This window comes from Cetorhinus maximus, chromosome 12 (genome assembly GCF_964194155.1).
Source record: "Cetorhinus maximus chromosome 12, sCetMax3.hap1.1, whole genome shotgun sequence".
NCBI lineage: Eukaryota > Metazoa > Chordata > Chondrichthyes > Lamniformes > Cetorhinidae > Cetorhinus > Cetorhinus maximus.
Genome location: NC_135890.1, coordinates 69,276,603 through 69,296,970, shown reverse-complemented (window position 1 = coordinate 69,296,970; position 20,368 = coordinate 69,276,603). Strand labels below are relative to the sequence as shown.

Genomic DNA, 20,368 nt, shown 5'->3' with positions numbered 1-20,368 from the left:
AAGGTATTTAATTTAAAAATCAGTAATTCCTTTGCATAACTTAGAGTTGAAGAATCTTGGTGCTGGGGACAGGAACGTTTTTCCATGTATTGTAATCTGGAGTGTGCCGTATTTCAGTCATGGTATAGCAATGAAGAGTTCATTCCTTCCACATTGTATTAAAAATGTCTTTGTGGCTTGAATGAGACATGATTGTTACCCAGTTTGTGTTGAATTAACCTACCTTTGTGCAGTTAGCTCACATACAAGTAAACAAGATAAAGACTGCCCTAATTTTTAAATTGATGCATTTATATTTAACAACAACAGCTTGAGCCCATATAAAGCATTTAATGTAGTATAATATCCTAAGTTGCTTCACGAGAACGTAATCAGACACAAATTGACAGCAAGCCAAAGAAGGCGATATTAAGACAGGTGACTAAAGGTTTGGTCAAAGAGTCCGGTTTCAAGGATCCTCTAAAGGAGGAGAGAAAAGTAGAGAAGTTTTGGAAGGAAATTCCAGAGCTTAGCGCCTGGACAGATGAAGGCACGACCACCAGTGATGGGGCAAAAGGAAGGGGAAATGCGAAGAGTTGATAAGTGGTGTTCTCCGAAGGTTGAATGTTACAGAGATGGGAAAGGGCAAAGCCATGGAGAGATTTGAATATGAGAATGAGAATTTTCATATTCTGGTGTAGTGAACTGGGCAACAATATAGATCAGTGAGCACAAGGGTGATGGGTAAACAGGACTTTCAGAGAAAAGAGACTTTCACCCTTTGCTGGGTTCGTTCTTGGGTCCCAATGATCGAAACTATGTTGTAACTCAATATTTCCAGCCCCCAAGTCTTGAATAAGACATTACGACTGAACAAATTGATGACATGGCCTTTGAATCACTATAGTTAATGTCCAACTGGTTTTACTGACTTTGAGCATCTTCACACTGAAACATAAACAAAATCTGGAATATTTGCAGACATTCAGATGAGAGACGTGATTTTTTTTCTTTTGTGGAATTTGATTGAAATTTGACTTCAGCCGTTATAAAGGAAGTGGTTCATAAAGAAGTTCGTTCGCTGTGGTTCCATTAATTGGATGCATTGCATTCTGTTGTCATAGTGTTTCTCTCTGGTTTTTCTCACAGGAAGTATTTGCGTGATGTGGATCGTCAAGTGCTTGCCAAGCGGGCGTTAATTTTCACAGTAAAAGTGCTTGAGGACAACTTGAAGGAATTATCTGGGGTAATTGCACTTACTATTAAATCATTAATTGCCAGGGGTATTTTGATGGGCGTTTTCCCCAGTGGATGCTATGTAAGGCTGGCCAGCAGTACTCCCCAACCTAGTTTGTTTTCTCCCTCTCCTGGTAGAAGTAACACCTCCAGAAAGATTGGTTGGGAACTTGGTATAAATGTCAAAGCTGTGCTATCAGGGTGCTAACATCTGATTGTTTTTTGGTTTTTTTTAAGTTGTGCTTTTATTTCTGATGCTTTTTAAGCTTGCTGATGCAACTCTGTGACCTATTCAAAGCAGTTGTGGTTCTGATGGGGTGGAGTGAACTCTCCTTTAACAACTGGTTGGAATCCCATGCTGTCAGAAGCCGGTTTTCAATAAGTGCACTAAGAAGGCAATTGTTCCTGGTAGTGGTAGGAGTGTTGGAGTAGAAGATTTAAGGTGACAACCATGTGATTAAAGAGCAAATGATTTAATACCTAGAAAGAAAGTAGAGAGTCTGTTCCTAACCCGCACAGACTTGAGGCTATGAATGTCTGCAGTGTTTTTAAAAAGGTGGATGCAGATTTGTTGAGGAGAAAGGGAAGTATTTGCTGTTCCAAGAAAGGGAAAGGCATCAAGTCCAAGTGTTTGATGGTTAACTGGATCCATATAACAAATGTTTACCTCCATTGTTCTATCTTACTGCTTAGATTTCTGAAGACCAGATTCCAAAATCTTCAGGTTCTCCAATGGGGGAGATGACAACAGATGTTTCAACCAAACCCACTGCTGAGGAGCACAAGGGTGTTGTAGCCAAGAAGCTCACCAACTCTGATGGGCCTTCAAGAAATACAGAAAATGGGGTGAAGGATATTCCAAGAGGCCAGTCCCTACAGGCTATGAACATGGAGCAAGGGGACAAAAATGATGCAGCATTGGGTGACATTAGCAAAGCATGCATTGGCATAGAGGAACCAATGGAACTTGATGGCTCCGTTGAACAGGGAAAATTGGATTTTTCATTCAAACCTCCCAGTGGCTTGGAAACAGAACACAACAAAACTGTTGGTGCCATTGAAGGGAAGAGTCCTGAATGCAAACCTGCTGAACTGTCTTTGGAAGAGTTGAGCATCAGCTCAAAGCAGCAGGGATCAACAGGAACGTCACATGTCATGGCCAGTCAAGTGGTCAGAAAAACAGGCAGGAAGAGAAAACTGATAGATGACACAGAATCTGGGAAAACACTGCTGTTAGATGCATACAGGGTCTGGCAGCAAGGTCAAAAGGTTATGACTGTTGATCTTGGAAAGATTGAAAAAATCATGTCGGAGACCTACATGCTAATTAAACAGGTATAGTAACATTCTTATGTTTTAAACTTAGTTCTTAAGAGAAGTATTTAACATTATTTAAAAATGATCAATTAAAATGTATACTAAAGAACTCTAACTCCTCCAGAGTGAAATCAACAGATCGCTCCTGGTAAGGTGTCCCAGTATTAAGCTCCTTGTACAGATACACTTGATTGTGCTGTAAATCTTCATAAATTTTGACAGCCTGGTTTATCACATTGCTTGCTGTGCTGCATGGCTTAGCATTACAGTGGCATTGTGCTAGGATGTGTATATGTAACTTATTAAAAAGTCTTATTTACATCAAAGTGAACAAAAGGAGGAATAGGGCGTCTGGGGGCCAGTTGAGTGTCCCTGATGAAGTTGAGGAAAAGGAGAGTTGGTTAATAAGCTGACTGATTCCTCACCAGGTAGAAGTGAAGGAGATTTTGCACTCCACAACTGGGATGGCAGGGTGGTCAAGATGTGTATTTGTGCAGTAATTTCCCAGGAAGTAAATACATTTCATGTGAGGTGATATTAGCTTTGCATAAAGAACTGACCTATGCTCATATGGAAGGTAGCCTACGATTTCATATCCTCTAATGCTCGCTGAGAGCAAATTGCCTCATCAGAGAAAAGGCAACAAATTTGTAAACTTTCCAGTATACCCAAGTGAGAGAAGTAAAATGTATTTTTTTTCTAGGCCTGCCTATAAAGACATTGGTGAGATATTTTTCTTTCATCAGTGGACTGTTGTGTAATATGTGTGAATGGAATAGGATACAAAAATACAGCTTTCTGTTGAATGGATTGTGAATATTTCACCAAGCAACGTTTCCGAAGTTTTAACATGGGCCCTGATATTTACTGGAGTAAAGGAGTTATGATGGGATGGTTTCATGACAGTGTGCATCTTTGCCGTTCAATAGGCTCTCCCTGCAGAAGCCAGCCTGATTAACAGGCTCGGCACCCTACCAGGCAAGGAACACTGTCAAGGAGGCCACAGGCCTGGAGCAGCTAGGAGACCTGGTTAATGGTAGCCTTTATTTCTGGGGTGGCGGCAGGGGGAAATGTATATTTCTGATGGTGGGCAGGGAAGAAGGTAAGCTGAATGGACTAGAAGGAAGCACTCCAGCTTTTGGATGTGTAAAGATGCTTATCTTTTACCCTTGCCTCCCTTTCTCTGCCATGATTCCCAAGGGCTAGGAAACTCAGACTGCCAGGGTTGTAGCTGAAAAATAGGTTAAATTGGAGACACATAGCCTCATTATAATATTTAATTGACTTACCTGCCTCCTTGGATGGGGGTTGATGCCAGTCTTTTATCCTGCTTTTGTTAAACCCAGAAGTGGTTGGGTTGAGTTTCAGTTTTTTTTTTCACATCTTACCTCTTATTTATTCATTCATGGGATGTTGGGCGTCCCTGGCCACGCCAGCATTTGTTGCCTATCCCTAATTTCCCTCGAGAAGGTGGTGCAGAGCCACCTTCTTGAACCGCTGCAGTCCCTGTGATACAGGTACGCCCACAACGCTGTTAGGGAGGGCGTTTCAGCATTTTGACCCAATGACCGTGAAGGAATGGCGATATAGTTCCAAGTCAGGTTGATGAATGGCCTTGAGGGGAACTTCCAGGTGGTGGTATTCCCATGTGTCTGCTGCCCTTGTCCTTCTAGTGGTAGATTTCATGGGTTTGGAAAGTGCTGTCGAAGGAGCCTTGGTAAGTTGCTGCAGTGCATCTTGTAGATGGTGCACACTACTGCCATTGTGTGTCGGTGGTGGAGGGAGTGAATGTTTGTGGATGGGGTACCAATCAAGCGGGCTGCTTTGTCCTGGATGATGTCAAGCTTCTCAAGTGTTGTTGGAGCTGCAATCATCCAAGCAAATGGAGATTATTCCATCATACTCCTGACTTGTGCCTTGTAGATGGTGGACAGGCTTTGAAGAGTCAGGAGGTGAGTTACTCATTGCAGAATTCCCAACCTCTGACCTGCTCTTGCAGCCACAGTATTTATATGGCTGGCCCAGTTCAGTTTCTGGTTAGCAGGAAATTCCAGGATGTTGATAGTGGGGGATTCAGCGATGGCAATGCCATTGGATGTCAAGGGGTGATGGTTAGATTTTCTCTTGTTGGACATGGTCATTGCCTGGCACTTGTGTGGTGCGAATGTTTGAAACATGCATAAAACCTGACCTAAACCCACCTGTTTTGGGTGGGTTAAACTATCCCATATAGTTTTTTATAAGTAGTCACTGTGAAGATGTAGAATGCAACATTTGGGATCTGTACTGGGGTCTCAACTTTACACCATACTTGTTAATGACTTGAGTGAAGAAATAGTGAGAGGTAGGTCAAAGTTTGCAGATGACACTAAATTAGGAGGGATAGTTAAGAGGTGCATATGGGAGCAGGAAGCTCCAAGGGAAACTGACTGATTAAGAGAATGAGCAAAACTATTGCAAGTGGAATTCAGTGTGGATAAGCATCCAAAAACATTGACTTTGGACCTAAGAAAGATAAATTGCATTATTTCCTAAAATAGTAAGAAACTAGGAACTTGGGTGAGTAAAGGAGTTTCCATGTTAAAGTGCACAACTCATTAAATGGTTACAAAAGCAATCAAAAAGGCGAGTGAAATGTTGCCCTTCATCTCAAGGGGGTTGGAATACAAAGGGGAAGATGTTATTTTCAGTTGTACAGAACCTTGGCCAGATCTCATCTGGAGCACTGCGTTCAGTTCTGGATATCACACCTCAAGAATATGTAGGCCTTGTAGGGGTTACAGTCCAGATTCACCAAAATGATAACAAGTGGGAATCATGGTTAAAAACTCTCCACTGTTGGGGTCATACCTAGCACTAAGGAAGTGGTTGTGGTTGTTGGCGGCCACCTTCTTGAACCGCTGCAGTCCCTGTGATGCAGGTATGCCCACAGCGCTGTCCTTGGCCCCAGGATACTGCTGATGGAATTCCTGGGCCCGACTGTCTTCAGCTACTTCATCAATGACCTTCCCTCCATCATAAGGTCAGAAGTGGGGATGTTTGCTTATGATTGCACAAAGCTGCATACATGAAGTGAGTTGTACATTGCCCAAGCTGGTTTGTTTAAAAAAAAAAGTTCCAGATCTACTGGGCCATTCCAAGCACAAGTCAATGAGAGCCTGAAGGGATTCCTAAACCTTCTTTCAGATTGGTACGAAGTGTAACCAGAAACTTTAAGGCTTCTGTACTTACTTATCTTTAACTGGAGTGTCAACCAGGGTTCAAAATACACAGGACAGCGGGCGAATTCGCCCTTAACCTCACAAATAGCCCGCAAAAAATCAAAAACAGGGCGTGAAAAATTCAAAATACCAAGAGAATGGTCCTCCATGTATTTTGATTGGATAAGTAGCGAGTGGGGGAGAGACAGAACCTCTGAGGAGCTGTTCCTCAAATCACAGAGTCTGTCTCTCCCATGATCACTGCTCCAGCTCTTCCAATCACAGGTTCCCTCCCTCCTGCTCTTGATAGTCCTCCAGAAACAGATTCAATGATTGGAGGAGCAGCAAGGATGGGAGAAAGGGACCCTGTCATTAGAGCGGCTAGAACATCTTTCTGGCCAGCCTTGCTGCTGCCTTGCAGAAGACTTTCAGCAGTGCTGTTACCAATTGTGTCAAGGGGAAACCAAAGGCAAGAAGCCAAAAATGAACAGAGGGTGGAGGTGGCTGGAAATGCAGTAATGATGCTGGGAGCAGGACCCAGCAAGCTAGCATTCAGCCTCGTGCCCGTACCTGCTGCCCACTCTGTAGATGGGGCTGCGGTTCTTGGCTGACCTTTCACCTTTTTGCGGTGACAGAGCCTGATGAGTTTTCAGAATGTCTTTTTTATGGGAGGTGAGAAATGGAGAAAATTTGAAAGAGCGCCTGTCAGTGGGAGGGTTGGGGATCTGGGCCTAGTGCTATTATCTGATGGTTAGCTTGTTGCTGCAGCTTTAATTTGTGTGTAATCCCCTTGTTGTGCAGTTGGGACCCTTGGAAGTCAGTATTCTAATGGGCAGGATTTTACCCTTGGCAGGGGTGCTGGGCAGGGATGGTTGGGATGCCGATCACGCCCTCAATTGGCACTGCACCATGATTTTATGTGGGTGGGTCAATGAAGGCTCGCCCAGCATGGAACGCGAGCAGCAGCGCTCAGGGCTGTCTGTGCAAAGGTTGGGGAGGAGAGCGAGTAGGCCTATCACGAACTTTGTGCATGCACGCAAAAGAGTGTTTCAATCTCCCTGAGGCACGGAGCTGCCTCAGGGAGATGAAGTGCTCTTTGAAAAAAAACTTAAATGAACAAAATAAAACTGTCATAAAACAAATCCCCTCATGTGACTCTGTTGCATGAGCAGGAACATGTTTTTAATTCAAGTGTGAAATTTTTGTTTTATTTTTATTTGCTTTAGGAAGCCTCATCCTGCCTGTGGGTGAGGTTCCCTAAAAAGTGCAAAGGCTGCTTGGCGTTTTCGCCAGTGTAAAATTGAAATTAATTACCTTATTAAAGGCCTTAATAGGCCTTTTAATTGGCGGGCACGCACTGGAACGAAACAGCGCGGGACCACGCGTTGACATCAGGACGCTTGCCCGACGTCATCGTGCATCATTTTACGCTTGACCGGATCAGGCGTGCGTCCTCCCGCTGAGCTCAATATTCTGGCCAACATGTTCTTCAGCATTCACTTTAAACAGTAGGATTGAGAGGAAAGAAACTTGAAATATGCCAAACAAAACCAAAGAATGTGAGAGTGTGCTAATTGCTTTTAAAAGGGCTGCCAATGTGAGACCCGTTTCGAATAAGTCACCTTCTGTCAAGTAGTTAGGATTTTCATTTTAAAACCAGAATGTGGGAGATTTATTTATAATAGCTTAACAAAAACATATTATTTACGAAATGCATTTATAGAAACGGAATACCAGGACAGAAGGTAATGTTACAATGTGACTGCATCACCCGCTAAAGGATTTAATGAGAATCAAAAAGGAGCCCCAAAAACCAAAATGTAGCCCTCGAGAAAGTTTCAAAAAGATCCTTTTGAGGTGTGGGTGGGGGGAAATATTTTGACCCTGGTGCCAATGATGATTTTTGAAATTAATTTACAATTTGGCTCCATTTAGGTTCACCTGTGCCTGCTTTGATCTGTTATCTCCTGTTTTTGTTTGGGATAATCATGGGATTGCCTGTTGGTGACCTGTTTAGAAATTATACCAGTTAGATCCTTAGTCCCCAGTTGGGACAAGAGCTAAATACTGTGGATGATAGAATTCTAAAATAAAGACAGAAAATGCTGGAAATACTCAGCAGGTCTGGCAGCTTCAATGGAGAGAGAAACAGAGTTAACGTTTTGGGTCTGTGATCTTTCATCAGAAAGGTTTTAATGCAAGATCATGAACTTGAAATGTTAACTCCGTTTCTCTCTCCACAGATGCTGCGAAACCTGCTGAGTTTTTCCAGCATTTACTCCCTTTGTTTTATGTCCCCAACTGGGACTTTACTTCTTTACAATTTAATGCATTCAGTGTTGCGGGCAGAAGGGGTAGGTTAAAGGCCATTTCATAGCAACGTTCTGAACACATCAGTCAGATTCCAGTTGATGATTTTAGAAAGCTGTCATATGGAGTAATCCTCATACATTTATTAAACATTACTATCTAGATCGGACAGCAGCACATGATAATTTATTTGCCAGATCCATCCTGTCAGTTTGTGTTCTCAGCACTCCTCCTTAATTAGCACTGATTTGATATGCTGATTAATGAAGAAAGAGAAATTACCAGCTGGTATGGTCATTTTCATTTGAATTATATACCCATCCCCAACCACTGCAATCACACCCCTACAGCCCTCAACCCCTACTGGCCAATTCTGGTCTCTTGTGCACCCCCAATTTTAATTGTTCCATTGTGCCTTAGCTGCCTAGTCTTACGCTCTTCAGTTTTTTACTTGCACCTCTCTGCTCTCTACCTCTCTCTTCTCCTCTATGACGGTCCTTAAAACCTATCCCGTTGCCATACTTTTGGTCATCTGTCCTAGTATCACTGTATGTGGCTCCAGATGAAACTTTGTTTGATAAGGCTTCTGTGAAGCAACTTGAGACATTTTATGACATTAAAAGCGCTATATAATTTGTTGAGTGTAGGTTTTTTAATCAAACCTGCTCAAATTCTGCAGCTTTACATAACATTGGTAGGGACCTACATGCCATACAGTCATCTGTAAAGCCATGACCACATTTTTTTCTGAGTACTGGGTATGTGGCTTCCCCAAAAAAACAGTCAAGCAATGGCAGATTTTTGTGGTGCGCTGAAGGATTAAAGAAAATGCTAAAAAGTAGGTAATCTATTATTTCACGGCTTCAGACAAACCACAGAATGTTTTTCTATCTATTTTTCCTCTGTTTCTCTCTTGATGGAAGTAGAGCCCCACCTCACTTCAAACAATAAAATCTCTCATAATTTTTCCTTATGTAATTTTAGATAGGGCATTATTGTTTATTTAAAATGGACTTCAGTTAGTAGTAGCTCTTGAGGAAGCTCCTTGTACCTGTAGCATGAGGACTGTGCCAGTACTTTGAACTCAAGTTAATCAAATTGTTATCTTTTGAAGAATGATGGCTATTTGATCGGTAAACTTCAAGACATCACAAATGTTTTGTTCATAGGCAACAATGAATGTATGCAGTTTTCAGACTGGAGAAATAGAGTCATTATCTATCATGGCTGATATAGCAGAGAATGTGTTGAAAGCAAAGGTGCCTTTACAATTAATACCTGTTATGCGATATAACTCCTTTAATCCACTGTGTTGTACTCTGCCTTGGAGACCCAGATGAATGTTATAAATGGGTGCAGGTCTTCCTTGTTTTACCAGTTATCTCTCCCTCACCATTATTTTTCCATATTGAGTCATAATTATAATTTTTAAAGGCTCCCTATTTTAAGACAGTTTAAGGCAGAGCGCAAGTTAAATCTTTGTGTTGCTGACTGCTCTACTATATTCCTTTCCACTTTAATTATAAATCTTGTAAATGAATTTGGGCATAGTTAGAGCTTAAATAGTGACACTGAGGTGTTTTCTGCCTTTTGAGGACTCCAGAAGATCATGGTGGGCAGCCTGTGTCATCTCACGTGCAAAATAACTGGTAAAATTGTATTTTTTAAAATGTTCATGCGATGTGGGTGTTGCGGGGAAGGCCAGCATTTATTGCCCATCCCTAATTGCCCTTGAGAAGGTGCTGGTGAGCTGCCCCCTTGAACCACTGCAGTCCATGCAGCACCGACAGTGCTGTTAGGAATAATTGTTAATACTCCAGATAACTTCTGTTAAAGGAGTTAGTTAACAGAACGTGTAATTTGTGTAAATCTGACTGCAGGAGCCACATGTCTGCCCTAGGGATTTTAAAACCTAATCCCTTGATCTGCTGTTCTCTGCAATTGGCTATATTTGCCTTCCCCTTCTTTGTATTTCTCTCTCTCCGTCTGTTTTTGTTACCCTCCTCTTGGGACCAGAACCATGGAATTAAGTAAATGCAGAAAGGCTGGAGGGTAGCAAAGGATTGAGTTGTCAACATATGCACGACCTTTGGCCTGATGTGCAGTCTTGGTGTTGGTTCTTATGATGTCAAGTGCAGGTGGGCTGGGTCCTGAATTATGTTGGTATGAGGGTGCAGGGATAAATGTGTAATGATGTCTACGAATTGGGGAGTGTCAGTGCGACATGTAGACTTTTGACTTGGCATGGGAAAGGGAAATTCGAGAACAGTTGGAAGGTGGGAAATTTGTGATTTGCTGATTTTACTAAATATTAAAGTATTCAATATGTGCCAGTGTTTATTTTTAGTTGGGTATAGGGGGATGGGTGATGTAGGTTCATGGTAGCAGCATGCTACAAGAAACATTTTGATACATGATGTTTTTGTGACTCAATACTACGTATATTGTATTGGGATCTGATTCGAACCTAATGACACAATTCTAATTGGTTCCTGATCCTGAAATCTGATTGAAAGAACAGATCTGTGGAATCTGATTTTTTTTGGTTGAACCTAACCTTACTGGTTGCTCTTTGTTTCTGTGCTCTGATTGGGCAATTTAATTGGCTGAAAAGGCTTTTATTTTCCATTTCTAATTAGGGGAAGAAATTCTGCACACTATAAAATCTGGACATACAATCACACGAGCAAAAAAGATTTGATATAATTACAACACTGTATCATTATCACAGAAAACATCACACTATAAAAGTATAATTTGGCTAGTACTACAATAACCAATATAATCTTGTGTTTCTCCATGTTAAATACCATCAGCTGTCCCTTAGCCCCATTCCTATAATTGGTCCAGGTCTCTGTCAATCATTCTTGAGCTCGTAAACTGGCCACATAGTTTGGTATTAACAGCAAATGTTATATCCTAAAATAAATACGTAAACAGTTGTTAACCCAGAAGTTTTTTCCCTACTACTGGCCATCTTACACTCTGATAAAGATGTGTTCTTGAACTGAAAGCATACAGATCTGATTGCCATATGATTCAAGCTTGTAATAAGTAGTGTGACATGATTCAGTGACTCATCTTACCACACAAGTAATGGTTGCCCTTGGTAAGTGCGGAACACTCTTTTTGAAAATTGATTCAACCATGAAAAATAAACAAGTACTGTTCCTAGATGCAAGAAGTGTTTTCTGCATTAAATTGAAATTTAAGAACTGTCAGATCTGTAAACTTGTACTGTTGAGCTCTGGACAGCAATGCTGGAGGAGTCAGCAGACCAAGCCGGCAGTCCTTCATGCCTCATTGTCTTGGAATAAACGGGAAGTTTTTGGTCATTGTGTTCCTTTCCATATTGGTGCAAAAATATTGCTGTATTGTAACTGGCTTACTAAGTCTGGCTGTTTACATTAATAAAGGTGTATGCTCCATTCAGCAAGAGTCCACAAAGCTGTCATTTTAGGTCTTGGGCTCAGACGTTCCAAATTTGATAATAAATTGCTGTGTTTTGTTTTGATCCCCTGAAAACACAAGTTACTGTAACTACAGCAAACTCTGTGGCTGCTCTTTCTACTGCTAATGACCAAGCTGGCCTCTGGTTTTGAGTCCAGAGAAATACCTGATCAAAAAAGCACTAGCGTACGCGCGCGCACGCGCGCGCGCGCACACACACACACACACACACACACACATACATATATTATATATATATATATATTTTTGTGAAATTTTCATTCTTTCTGAGTGAGGCACAAAAAGACTCTCTGCTGTTGTGCCAAGTATCTGCACGAGATATTTGTATACCTGGCCCCAGTAATTAACAAGGGTGACTCAGTGATTAACTAAACAATCTTAATTTATTTAATAAATCCCAACTCAAGATAGCTGTACTGCTTTGCCACGCTCTTTTGAAAGGGAAAAAGTAAATGATGCCCTTAAGCATCATCCACTTTGGCATTTTTGGCAAACCTCACCATAAATACATGGTGTGCGCTGAGTGAAGAGTTGTACAAACATAGATTGAAGTTTAAGTTTAAAAGAATTCTGACTTCAAAACAATCTGAATAAACATTTTCATTTCTCCCCTCACACAAGTTTGTTTTCAACAGTTTTTTGCAATAATCTTCTATGTAGGTGGAACCTCTGTCAAATTAAGCACTGGCTGCTTTTGTTTTGTGATATAATAATAGATAAGCCCATTTTAAACCCATTATGAAACAGCAACTGGATAAATAAATTGTAGAATTGATTGCATTAAGTTCTCCTTGGTCAGAATCCACCAGGGCAAGTTATAGCTCATTTATTTCAACATACTGAGCAGATGTGATTATCATGGAGCCATATAGAAATGATGACCTGTTAATTTGTAAATGGCATGTAGTCCAATCAAATATGGTTGCAAAGTAATTCATTTATTGTGTTCGACCAAGTCTTTGACACACACAATATCTTCAAGGAGACCTCTTCAGGTGTTGTCCCTCTGTCCTTTAACTCTGCCATCATTTTCACTCATAAAAAAACAACCCTTGACCCACCATCCTTGTGACCCACTCCCCATCTCCAACCTTCCTTTACTCTACAAATTCCTTGAACATGTTGCCGTTCCAAAACCCATTCCCATCTTTCCCAGAACTCCATGTTTGAATCCCTCCAATAAGGTTTCTGCTCCTGTTACAATAATGAAGCAGCTCTTATCAAAATCATAAATGACATCCCTCCTTGTCCTTCTCAGCCTTTGACATGTTTGACATGACCACACCATCTTTCTCCAACTCCTCTCCACTGTCGTCCAGCAGGATGGGATTGTTCTCAAGTGGTTCCATTCTTAGCTATCTAATAATAGCCAGTGTATCACTTGCAGTGGCTTTTCTTCCTGCTCCCATCAGCGTTAGTTTTCACTTGTATGCTGATGACACTCAGCTCTACAGCCCCCATCTCTCTTGACTCCTCTGCTGTTGCTGAATTACCAGACTGCTTATCTGACACCCAGTATTGAATGAACAGATTTCCTCCAATGAAGCCATTGTTTTCAGTCCCTGCTCCAAACTCTGTTCCCTAGCTACTGACTCTATCCCTCTCCCTAGCAACAGTCTAAGATTAAGCCAGGCCGTTCGCAACCTTGGTGTCACAGCACAGTTAGCTAAATTGTGTCCTGACACATTAAACCCTAAAACGTCCTGAAAATTAACAACTTTTACCATTTCATTATCTCTAGCTACAGTACAAACCCACAAACCATTTATAAGTAAGAGAACAGACCTTAAATCATATGAGATTAAGTCAAAGTCTCACTCTATGTACATATGTATATGGGACTAGGCATATCAACAAATCCTTAAATTAATATGGTGTTTGTTCCCACAGAATGCCTTACAATGTGCAAGAATTTAGGGAAGAGACTAAACATAATGTTGAAGAAGTGATTTTTGTTTAAAGAACTTGGGTGGCAGGGAGTAGATGGGTTGGGAATAGTGTTCAAATAAGCAGAAGCTCCTGGATAAAGGATCAGCTTCCAGTGATGGAGTTGGTGTTAGGTGGGTGGTTAAGGGTACGATAGGGGTAGAGGAAAGGAGGATGTAGAATAAGAAGTGCCTAGAATGGTGAGTTATGCCATGGAGAGATTTGAAGACAAGATCTTGAAATTGCATTGCTGGAGATGGGCTGATAGAAGGGAGAAGGGTACCAGCTGCAGAATTCTAGATTCCTCGAAGTTCGTGGTTGGTAAAACATATGTACATAACAAAAGCATTAAGTTCAAGAGGGAAGCTAAATGTGATGAGGATTCTGAACATGTATTATGATATAAGCTTTCTAGATCTCAAAACTCTTTGGGATATTTGCAAGGATTAGAAATTAATCCTAAACACTCAGGAGTGAGTTACAGGCTGGATTCTAATTGAAGGCTTCAGATTCTTTGTATATAGAATAACCCCCTTCTCAAAATCTCACCCTTGACCAACATTCCCCCGAATTTATTTTCCAGTGCATGGGCAATTTTTTTAAGTGTGCATCTCTTTAATTTTTTTTTACACAGCAATTTAAAGGAACTTCCGGGTTGCCGTGCGACTGCACAGCTTTCTTCGAGGGAACATTGCCCTTGACTCCTCTGTCCTTGCAAATTACCTGCCCATCTCCAACCTTCCTTTGCTCTCCAATGTCACTGAACATGTCACTTCCCAAATCCATGCCCACCTTTCTAGCAACTCCATGCTTTGGCGTTCAATCAGGTTTCCGTCACCGTCACAACACTGAAGAGCCCTAATAAAGTTACAAATGGCATACATTGACTGTAAATATGATGCCCTATCTCTTCTCATCCTGTCTGCATTCTTTGGCCACATCATTCTCCACTGGCGCTTCTCCTTCACTGTGCAGTTAGGTGGCCTGCCCATGCCAAGTTCCACTCTTACCACCTATCCAGTTGTAGCCAGAGAATCTCCTGCTATGATTTCTCTTTCCAAAAATATAATGCAGTTTCCACATGTACACTGATGAGACGCAGCACCACCACTGCTGACCCCTCCACTGCTTGCATTGATGAGCTGCTTGTCCACGTCCAGTCCCGGATGAATTGAAGTTTCTTCCAGTTGTACATTGGGCATACCAGGGCCATTGTCTTTGGCCTCTGCCTCGAACTTTGTCCCCTTGCCACCGATTGCACTCTCCTCACTGACCACTCTTTCAGGCTGAACCAGACTATTTACAACATTGGTGTTCTACTTGAGCCTGAGGTGAACTTCCAACTGTATATTCTTTGCATACTAAGACTACTACTTTCCATTTCCATTATACCTCCTGCCTGACTCAGCCCATCTCTGGTTGAAATCCTCATCCATCCTTTTGTTACCTCCAGATTCAACTGTCCCAAAGCTCTCCTGCACAGCCTCCCATTTTCCACCCTCTGTAAACTTAAGCTCATCCAAAATTTTGCTGCCCATGTCCCAACTCCCACAAAGACTTGTTCAACCATCACTAGTTTGTTTGTTGATCTACATTGACTCATGGTCCACCAACGCCTTGATCATAAAATTTACACCCTTGTCTTCATAGCACTCCAAGGCCTCACCTCTTCCAACTCCCTAACCTCCTCCAACCCTTCCAGAACTCAGTATTTCTCTACCTCCAGCCTCTAGTGCTTCCTCCACTTCCTTATCCCTATAATTAGAAACTGTGCCTTTAGTTGTCTAGGCCCTAAACCCTGAAACTCCCTCCGTAAACTCACTGCCTCTCCATTCCCCCTTCTTCCTTTAAGATTGTCCTTAAAATTTATGTCTTTAATTAAGGTTTTGGTTACCTGACCTAATAACGTCTCCTTTGGCTGGATGTTAATTTTTGTCGGATTATACTCCTGTGAAGCACCTTGGGACTTTTACTATATTAAAGGCACTATAGAAATGTAATTGTTGCTACAGGCTGGAATCTAATCAAGGGGTTAAGGTGGTTTTATATATGGAACAATGGATAATTGGAATGAATTACAAACCGGAATCTCATTTTAAAAAAATTAATTTTGAGCTTCTCTGGATAGGCCAGCATTTATTGCCCATCCCTAATTGCCCTTGAGAAGGTGGTGGTGAGCCGCCACCTTGAACCGCTGCAGTCCAGGCGCTGTAGGTACACCCGTAGTCCTGTTAGGGAGAGAGTTCCAGGATTTTGACCCAGCAACAGTGAAGGAAGGAACAGCACTATATCTCCCAAGTGAGGATGGCGAGTGGCTTGGAGGGGAACTTGCAGGTGGTGGTGTCTTCCCATGTATCTGTTGCCCTCATTGAGTTGGTTGGGTTATCTCCTGAGCTAGAAGAATGAAACTAAGTTTTTTTTGTAAATCAACTGATTCCCAGAATTTGGCTACAGTTTTGAAATCAGATCTGTTAATTTGTTTTATTATGTGTACTATATAACTTCAGGTGTTCAGGCAGTGTGAAGGTGAGTTGTGTTTTCGAGTTATGGTTGGAGTGGCACTAAGAGCAGCTATCTGTACTCCATCTGATACAACAACAGCTTGTATTTATATAGTACCTTGAATGTAGTAAAATGTCCCAAAGTGCTTTGATACCACACCACAGAAGGAGGTAATAGGACAGATGACCAAAGGCTTGGTCAAAAAGGTAGGTTTTAAGGAAGAAAGTGAGGCAGTCTTAGTGGCGGAGTGAATATGTGATCAGAAACTCATCACAGGGGCAAACACAGCACCAAGATTGAAAAATAAACTGGCTCAGTTTCAAATAGTCAATATGGTAAGGGATATAAACTGTGGTCAGGGAACAGAGTTTGTGGTGCAGACTGAAGACAATGGCTTCAGTCTTCCCAATATTTAGTTGGAGAAGATTTCTGCTCCTCTGATGCTGCATGTTGGATGAGTAGCATGACAAATCGGAGACAGTGGAGGTTTCGAGAGAGGTGGTGCTAGATAAAGTGAATGCCCTTGTGCATGTGGAACCTGATGTGTTTGCAGATGATGTTGCCAAGAGGTAGCAGTTGATAAGAAATATGAGGGGGCCAAGTTAGATCCTTGGGAACATGACTTGTAATGGTGCAGGAGCGGGAAGAGAAGTCATGCAGGTGATTCTGTGGCTATGATTCAATAGACAAGAGGAACCAGACAAGGGCGACTATACCTAACTGGGTGTTGGAGGAGGGTGGTGAGGTCAACCATGTTGGAAGTTGCAGAAGGTCAGGTGGGATGAGGAAGGATTGTTTACTACAGTCATGTAGAATGCCACCTGAGAGTTTGACAAAAGCTGCTTTATTACTGGGGTGGGGGCAGAAAATAAATCCTAGGAACCTTAGTTGTACCCTGCCTAAGATAAGTATACCCTTCCCTTAGTAAGGAAAACAAAACTGTACACAATACTCCAGGTGTGGTCTCACCTAGGCCCTATATAATTGCAGAAAGACTTCCTTAGTCTTATACTCCAAGCCCCTTGAAATTAAGGCCAACATACCGGTTTTCTTACTAATTACTTGCTATACCTACACTCCATCTGAATACCAACATTTACTAGCTCCTCTCATCTTTTAAAAAGTATTCTGCTTTTTCCATTCTTACCAGAGTGAATAATTTCACACTTCCCCACACATTGTTCTTCATCTGCCATCTTCTTGTCCAATTACTTAAACAGTCCATATCCCTTTACAGCCTCTTTGCATCATCCTCACAGCTAAATATCCCACCTAGCTTTGTATCGTCAGCAAACTTGAATCTATTGCAGATAAAAGCAAAAAACTGCGGATGCTGGAAATCCAAAACAAAAACAAAAATACCTGGAAAAACTCAGCAGGTCTGACAGCATCTGTGGAGAGGAACACAGTTAATGTTTTGAGTCCGTATGACTCTTCAACAGAACTAAGGAAAAATAGAAAAGAGGTGAAATATAAGCTGGTTTAAGGGGGGGTGGGACTGGTAGAGCTAGATAGAGGGCCAGTGATAGGTGGGGGGAAGGGATCAAAATAGGCTAAAAGGTAGAGATAAAACAATGGATGGAAATACATTTAAAAATAATGGACATACCGCAAGCATGACCAAGACCTCCCTGTCGCTTGCCATTTCAACACTCCACCCTGCTCTCATGCCCACATGTCCGTCCATGGCCTGCAGCATTGTTCCAGTGAAGCTCAACGCAAACTGGAGGAACAGCACCTCATCTTCTGACTAGGCACTTTACAGCCTTCCGGACTGAATATTGAGTTCAACAATTTTAGATCATGAACTCCCTCCTCCATCCCCACCCCCTTTCCGATCCCCCTTTTTTCCAATAATTTATATAGATTTTTCTTTTCCCACCTATTTCCATTATTTTTAAATGTATTTCCATCCATTGATTTATCTCTACCTTTTAGCCTATTTCGACCCCTTTCCCCCACCCCACCCCCACTAGGGCTATCTGTACCTTGCTTGTCCTGCTTTCTACCCTTAATGTCACCTATTAGCACATTCCTTAGATAATATCACCACCTTCAACACCTCTTTGTCCTTTTGTCTATGACATCTTTTGGCTATCTCCACCTATCACTGGCCCCCTATCTAGCTCTACCTGTCCCACCCCCCCTTAAACCAGCTTTTATTTCACCTCTTTTCTATTTTTCCTTAGTTCTGTTGAAGAGTCATGCGGACTTGAAACGTTAACTGTGTTCCTCTCTGCAGATGCTGTCAGACCTGTTGAATATATTGCACTCAGCCTCCTCATCTGAGTCATTGATGTAGATTGTCAATAGCTGAGGCTTCAGTATGGATCCTTATGATGCTCCACTTGTTACAACCTGCCAACCCAAAAATGACCCATTTAATCCTATTCTCTGCTTTCTGTCTATTAACCAGCCCTCAATCTATGTTAATATATTACCCCAATCCCATGAGCCCTATAGTTGACTGAGATTTTCTATCTTTCTCTCTCTTTCCATTCTTCGCTTCAGTTTTTTTTCTTTTTTTCTTTGGGCCATATACCTCACATACCGGATTGTGAAGGTTGGTGAGTTGTTGCCTTTGACTTGACCAGGAGGCGGCTTGCGATAGGAATCTGGTGGTGGTGCCACCTCTTATTACTGTCATTACTTCCCATGGGACAGTAAATGGGCTCCACCTATCATCACCCGAGATCAGCAATTCAGTGGAATGGGATTAAAGTCTGTTTCCCTACACTGCCCAGCACTTAGTGCTCCTACCTTTTATACAGCACAGTAGAAAAAATCTTTTATTTTAAATTAAAAGTGACTTTTCTTCTCTAACTTTTAGATCAGTTAAGGGGAACAGGGCCTTTCAGATGTTTCCAACAGTGACTGGTACTATATAATAGCAATTGTGTATAGTTAAAAGCCCAAAGACATGCTAGTACATTTATTGCATGCATGAAATCAAAATACAACTGCTTTGTGTGCATGTTTGGAGAGGGAGAGGAATGGAAAACAATCTTACAGCCGTCTGCTACTCAGTGATTGATGACCAGAATAAGATCACACTATAAATTGATTCCAACTTTACCCTCACATTTTAGCCAAGCTTTCCCAAGAAGCCTTTGATAGCCAAAGGATACAAAGAAAACATACTGGGGAAGCGTGTTATCAATGATGGTACTTACAGTTAGAGCTATATTTGGCCCCTAATATTTTTGGCCAATTGTAAACCCATTAAAGGTGAAGGCTTAGGGGATCCGTGGCTTTATGAATAGAGACAAGGAGTACAAAAACAAGACCTTTATAAAACACTGGTAAGGACCCATCTGAAGTATTGTGGCCAGTTCTGGGCACTGCACTTTAGGAAAGATTTTAAGTCCTCAGTGGTTGCTTAGGCGAATTTCTGGAATTGCACCAAGGATAAAAGAGCTCAGTTACATGGAGACGACAGAAACTGGGGTTGCTCTCCTTAAAGCCAAGAAGGCGAAAGGCACAAACGATTGCTGCCCCATACAGTCTGAAATCTGAATCTTTTGACTTTCTCTCCCTGTAGAATGCGCAGATTTGAAGACTAGCAATTATGTTATTGCTATTGGATTAACTGCAGCCTTGTGCTACACTGCCACAGTAAGCTTGGATCGTTAGGAAATGTTACTTACAGGCCAGAAATTTGACAGACCAACACCAGGATATTTTTAAAGTGCAAAGAATTAGGCTGACACTAGAGTACAAGACAACCATGATCTATAGCATTGAGTTCATCAGAGCTCTCTCCAACCCTTCTCCAGCAGTTAGAACAATGTCCTGGCATTAAAATAAAGAGCTGCGTACTGGCGCAGAGAAAGTCCAGTCATCACCTGCCCTTGCCTTGAGCTTTATTCCTCTTGTTTGGCAATTCATGTGAAATGTGAGCCATGTACTGAACAGTTTCTTGGCTGAACAGCCTTTACAATCCACCAAAAATACTTGCAGCTAGACCCTACTCTTATCCCAAAAAATTATTTTCCTAAGTAAACAGATAAATTTTCAAATCATTACCAAGCAAGAATGCAATAAAATGCACTATGTAGAGATAGGACTGTGCAAGGCCACTTCACTTTTAGCCAATTTTTAACACATAATCACAGCTTAATATTTAAAACAAAAACAGAATTACCTGGAAAAACTCAGCAGGTCTGGCAGCATCGGAGGAGAAGAAAAGAGTTGACGTTTCGAGTCCTCATGACCCTTCAGCAGAACTGAGTAAAGATAGGAGAGGGGTGAAATATAAGCTGGTTTAAGGTGGGGGGGAGGGGTGGGGGGAGAGAAGTTGGGGGGGTGGTTGTAGGGACAAGCAAGCAGTGATAGGAGCAGATAATCAAAAGATGTCACAGACGAACAAAGACGTGTAAAAGGTGGTGATATTATCTAAGAGAATGTGCTAATTAAGAATGGATGGC

At 41.8% G+C, this 20,368-nt stretch overlaps 1 protein-coding gene across 3 annotated transcripts in view; it reads left to right on the top strand.

Moving 5' to 3' along the window:
* Nucleotides 1-20,368, top strand: part of cabin1 (calcineurin binding protein 1) — a 528,604-nt gene that overhangs the window by 390,850 nt on the left and 117,386 nt on the right. For all 3 annotated transcript variants that reach the window (XM_078553837.1, XM_078553836.1, XM_078553835.1), the window contains exons 30-31: nucleotides 1,129-1,225; nucleotides 1,909-2,550. In XM_078553837.1, coding sequence (XP_078409963.1) covers nucleotides 1,129-1,225; nucleotides 1,909-2,550 — 739 coding nt within the window. The remainder of the gene's footprint in view (nucleotides 1-1,128; nucleotides 1,226-1,908; nucleotides 2,551-20,368) is intronic.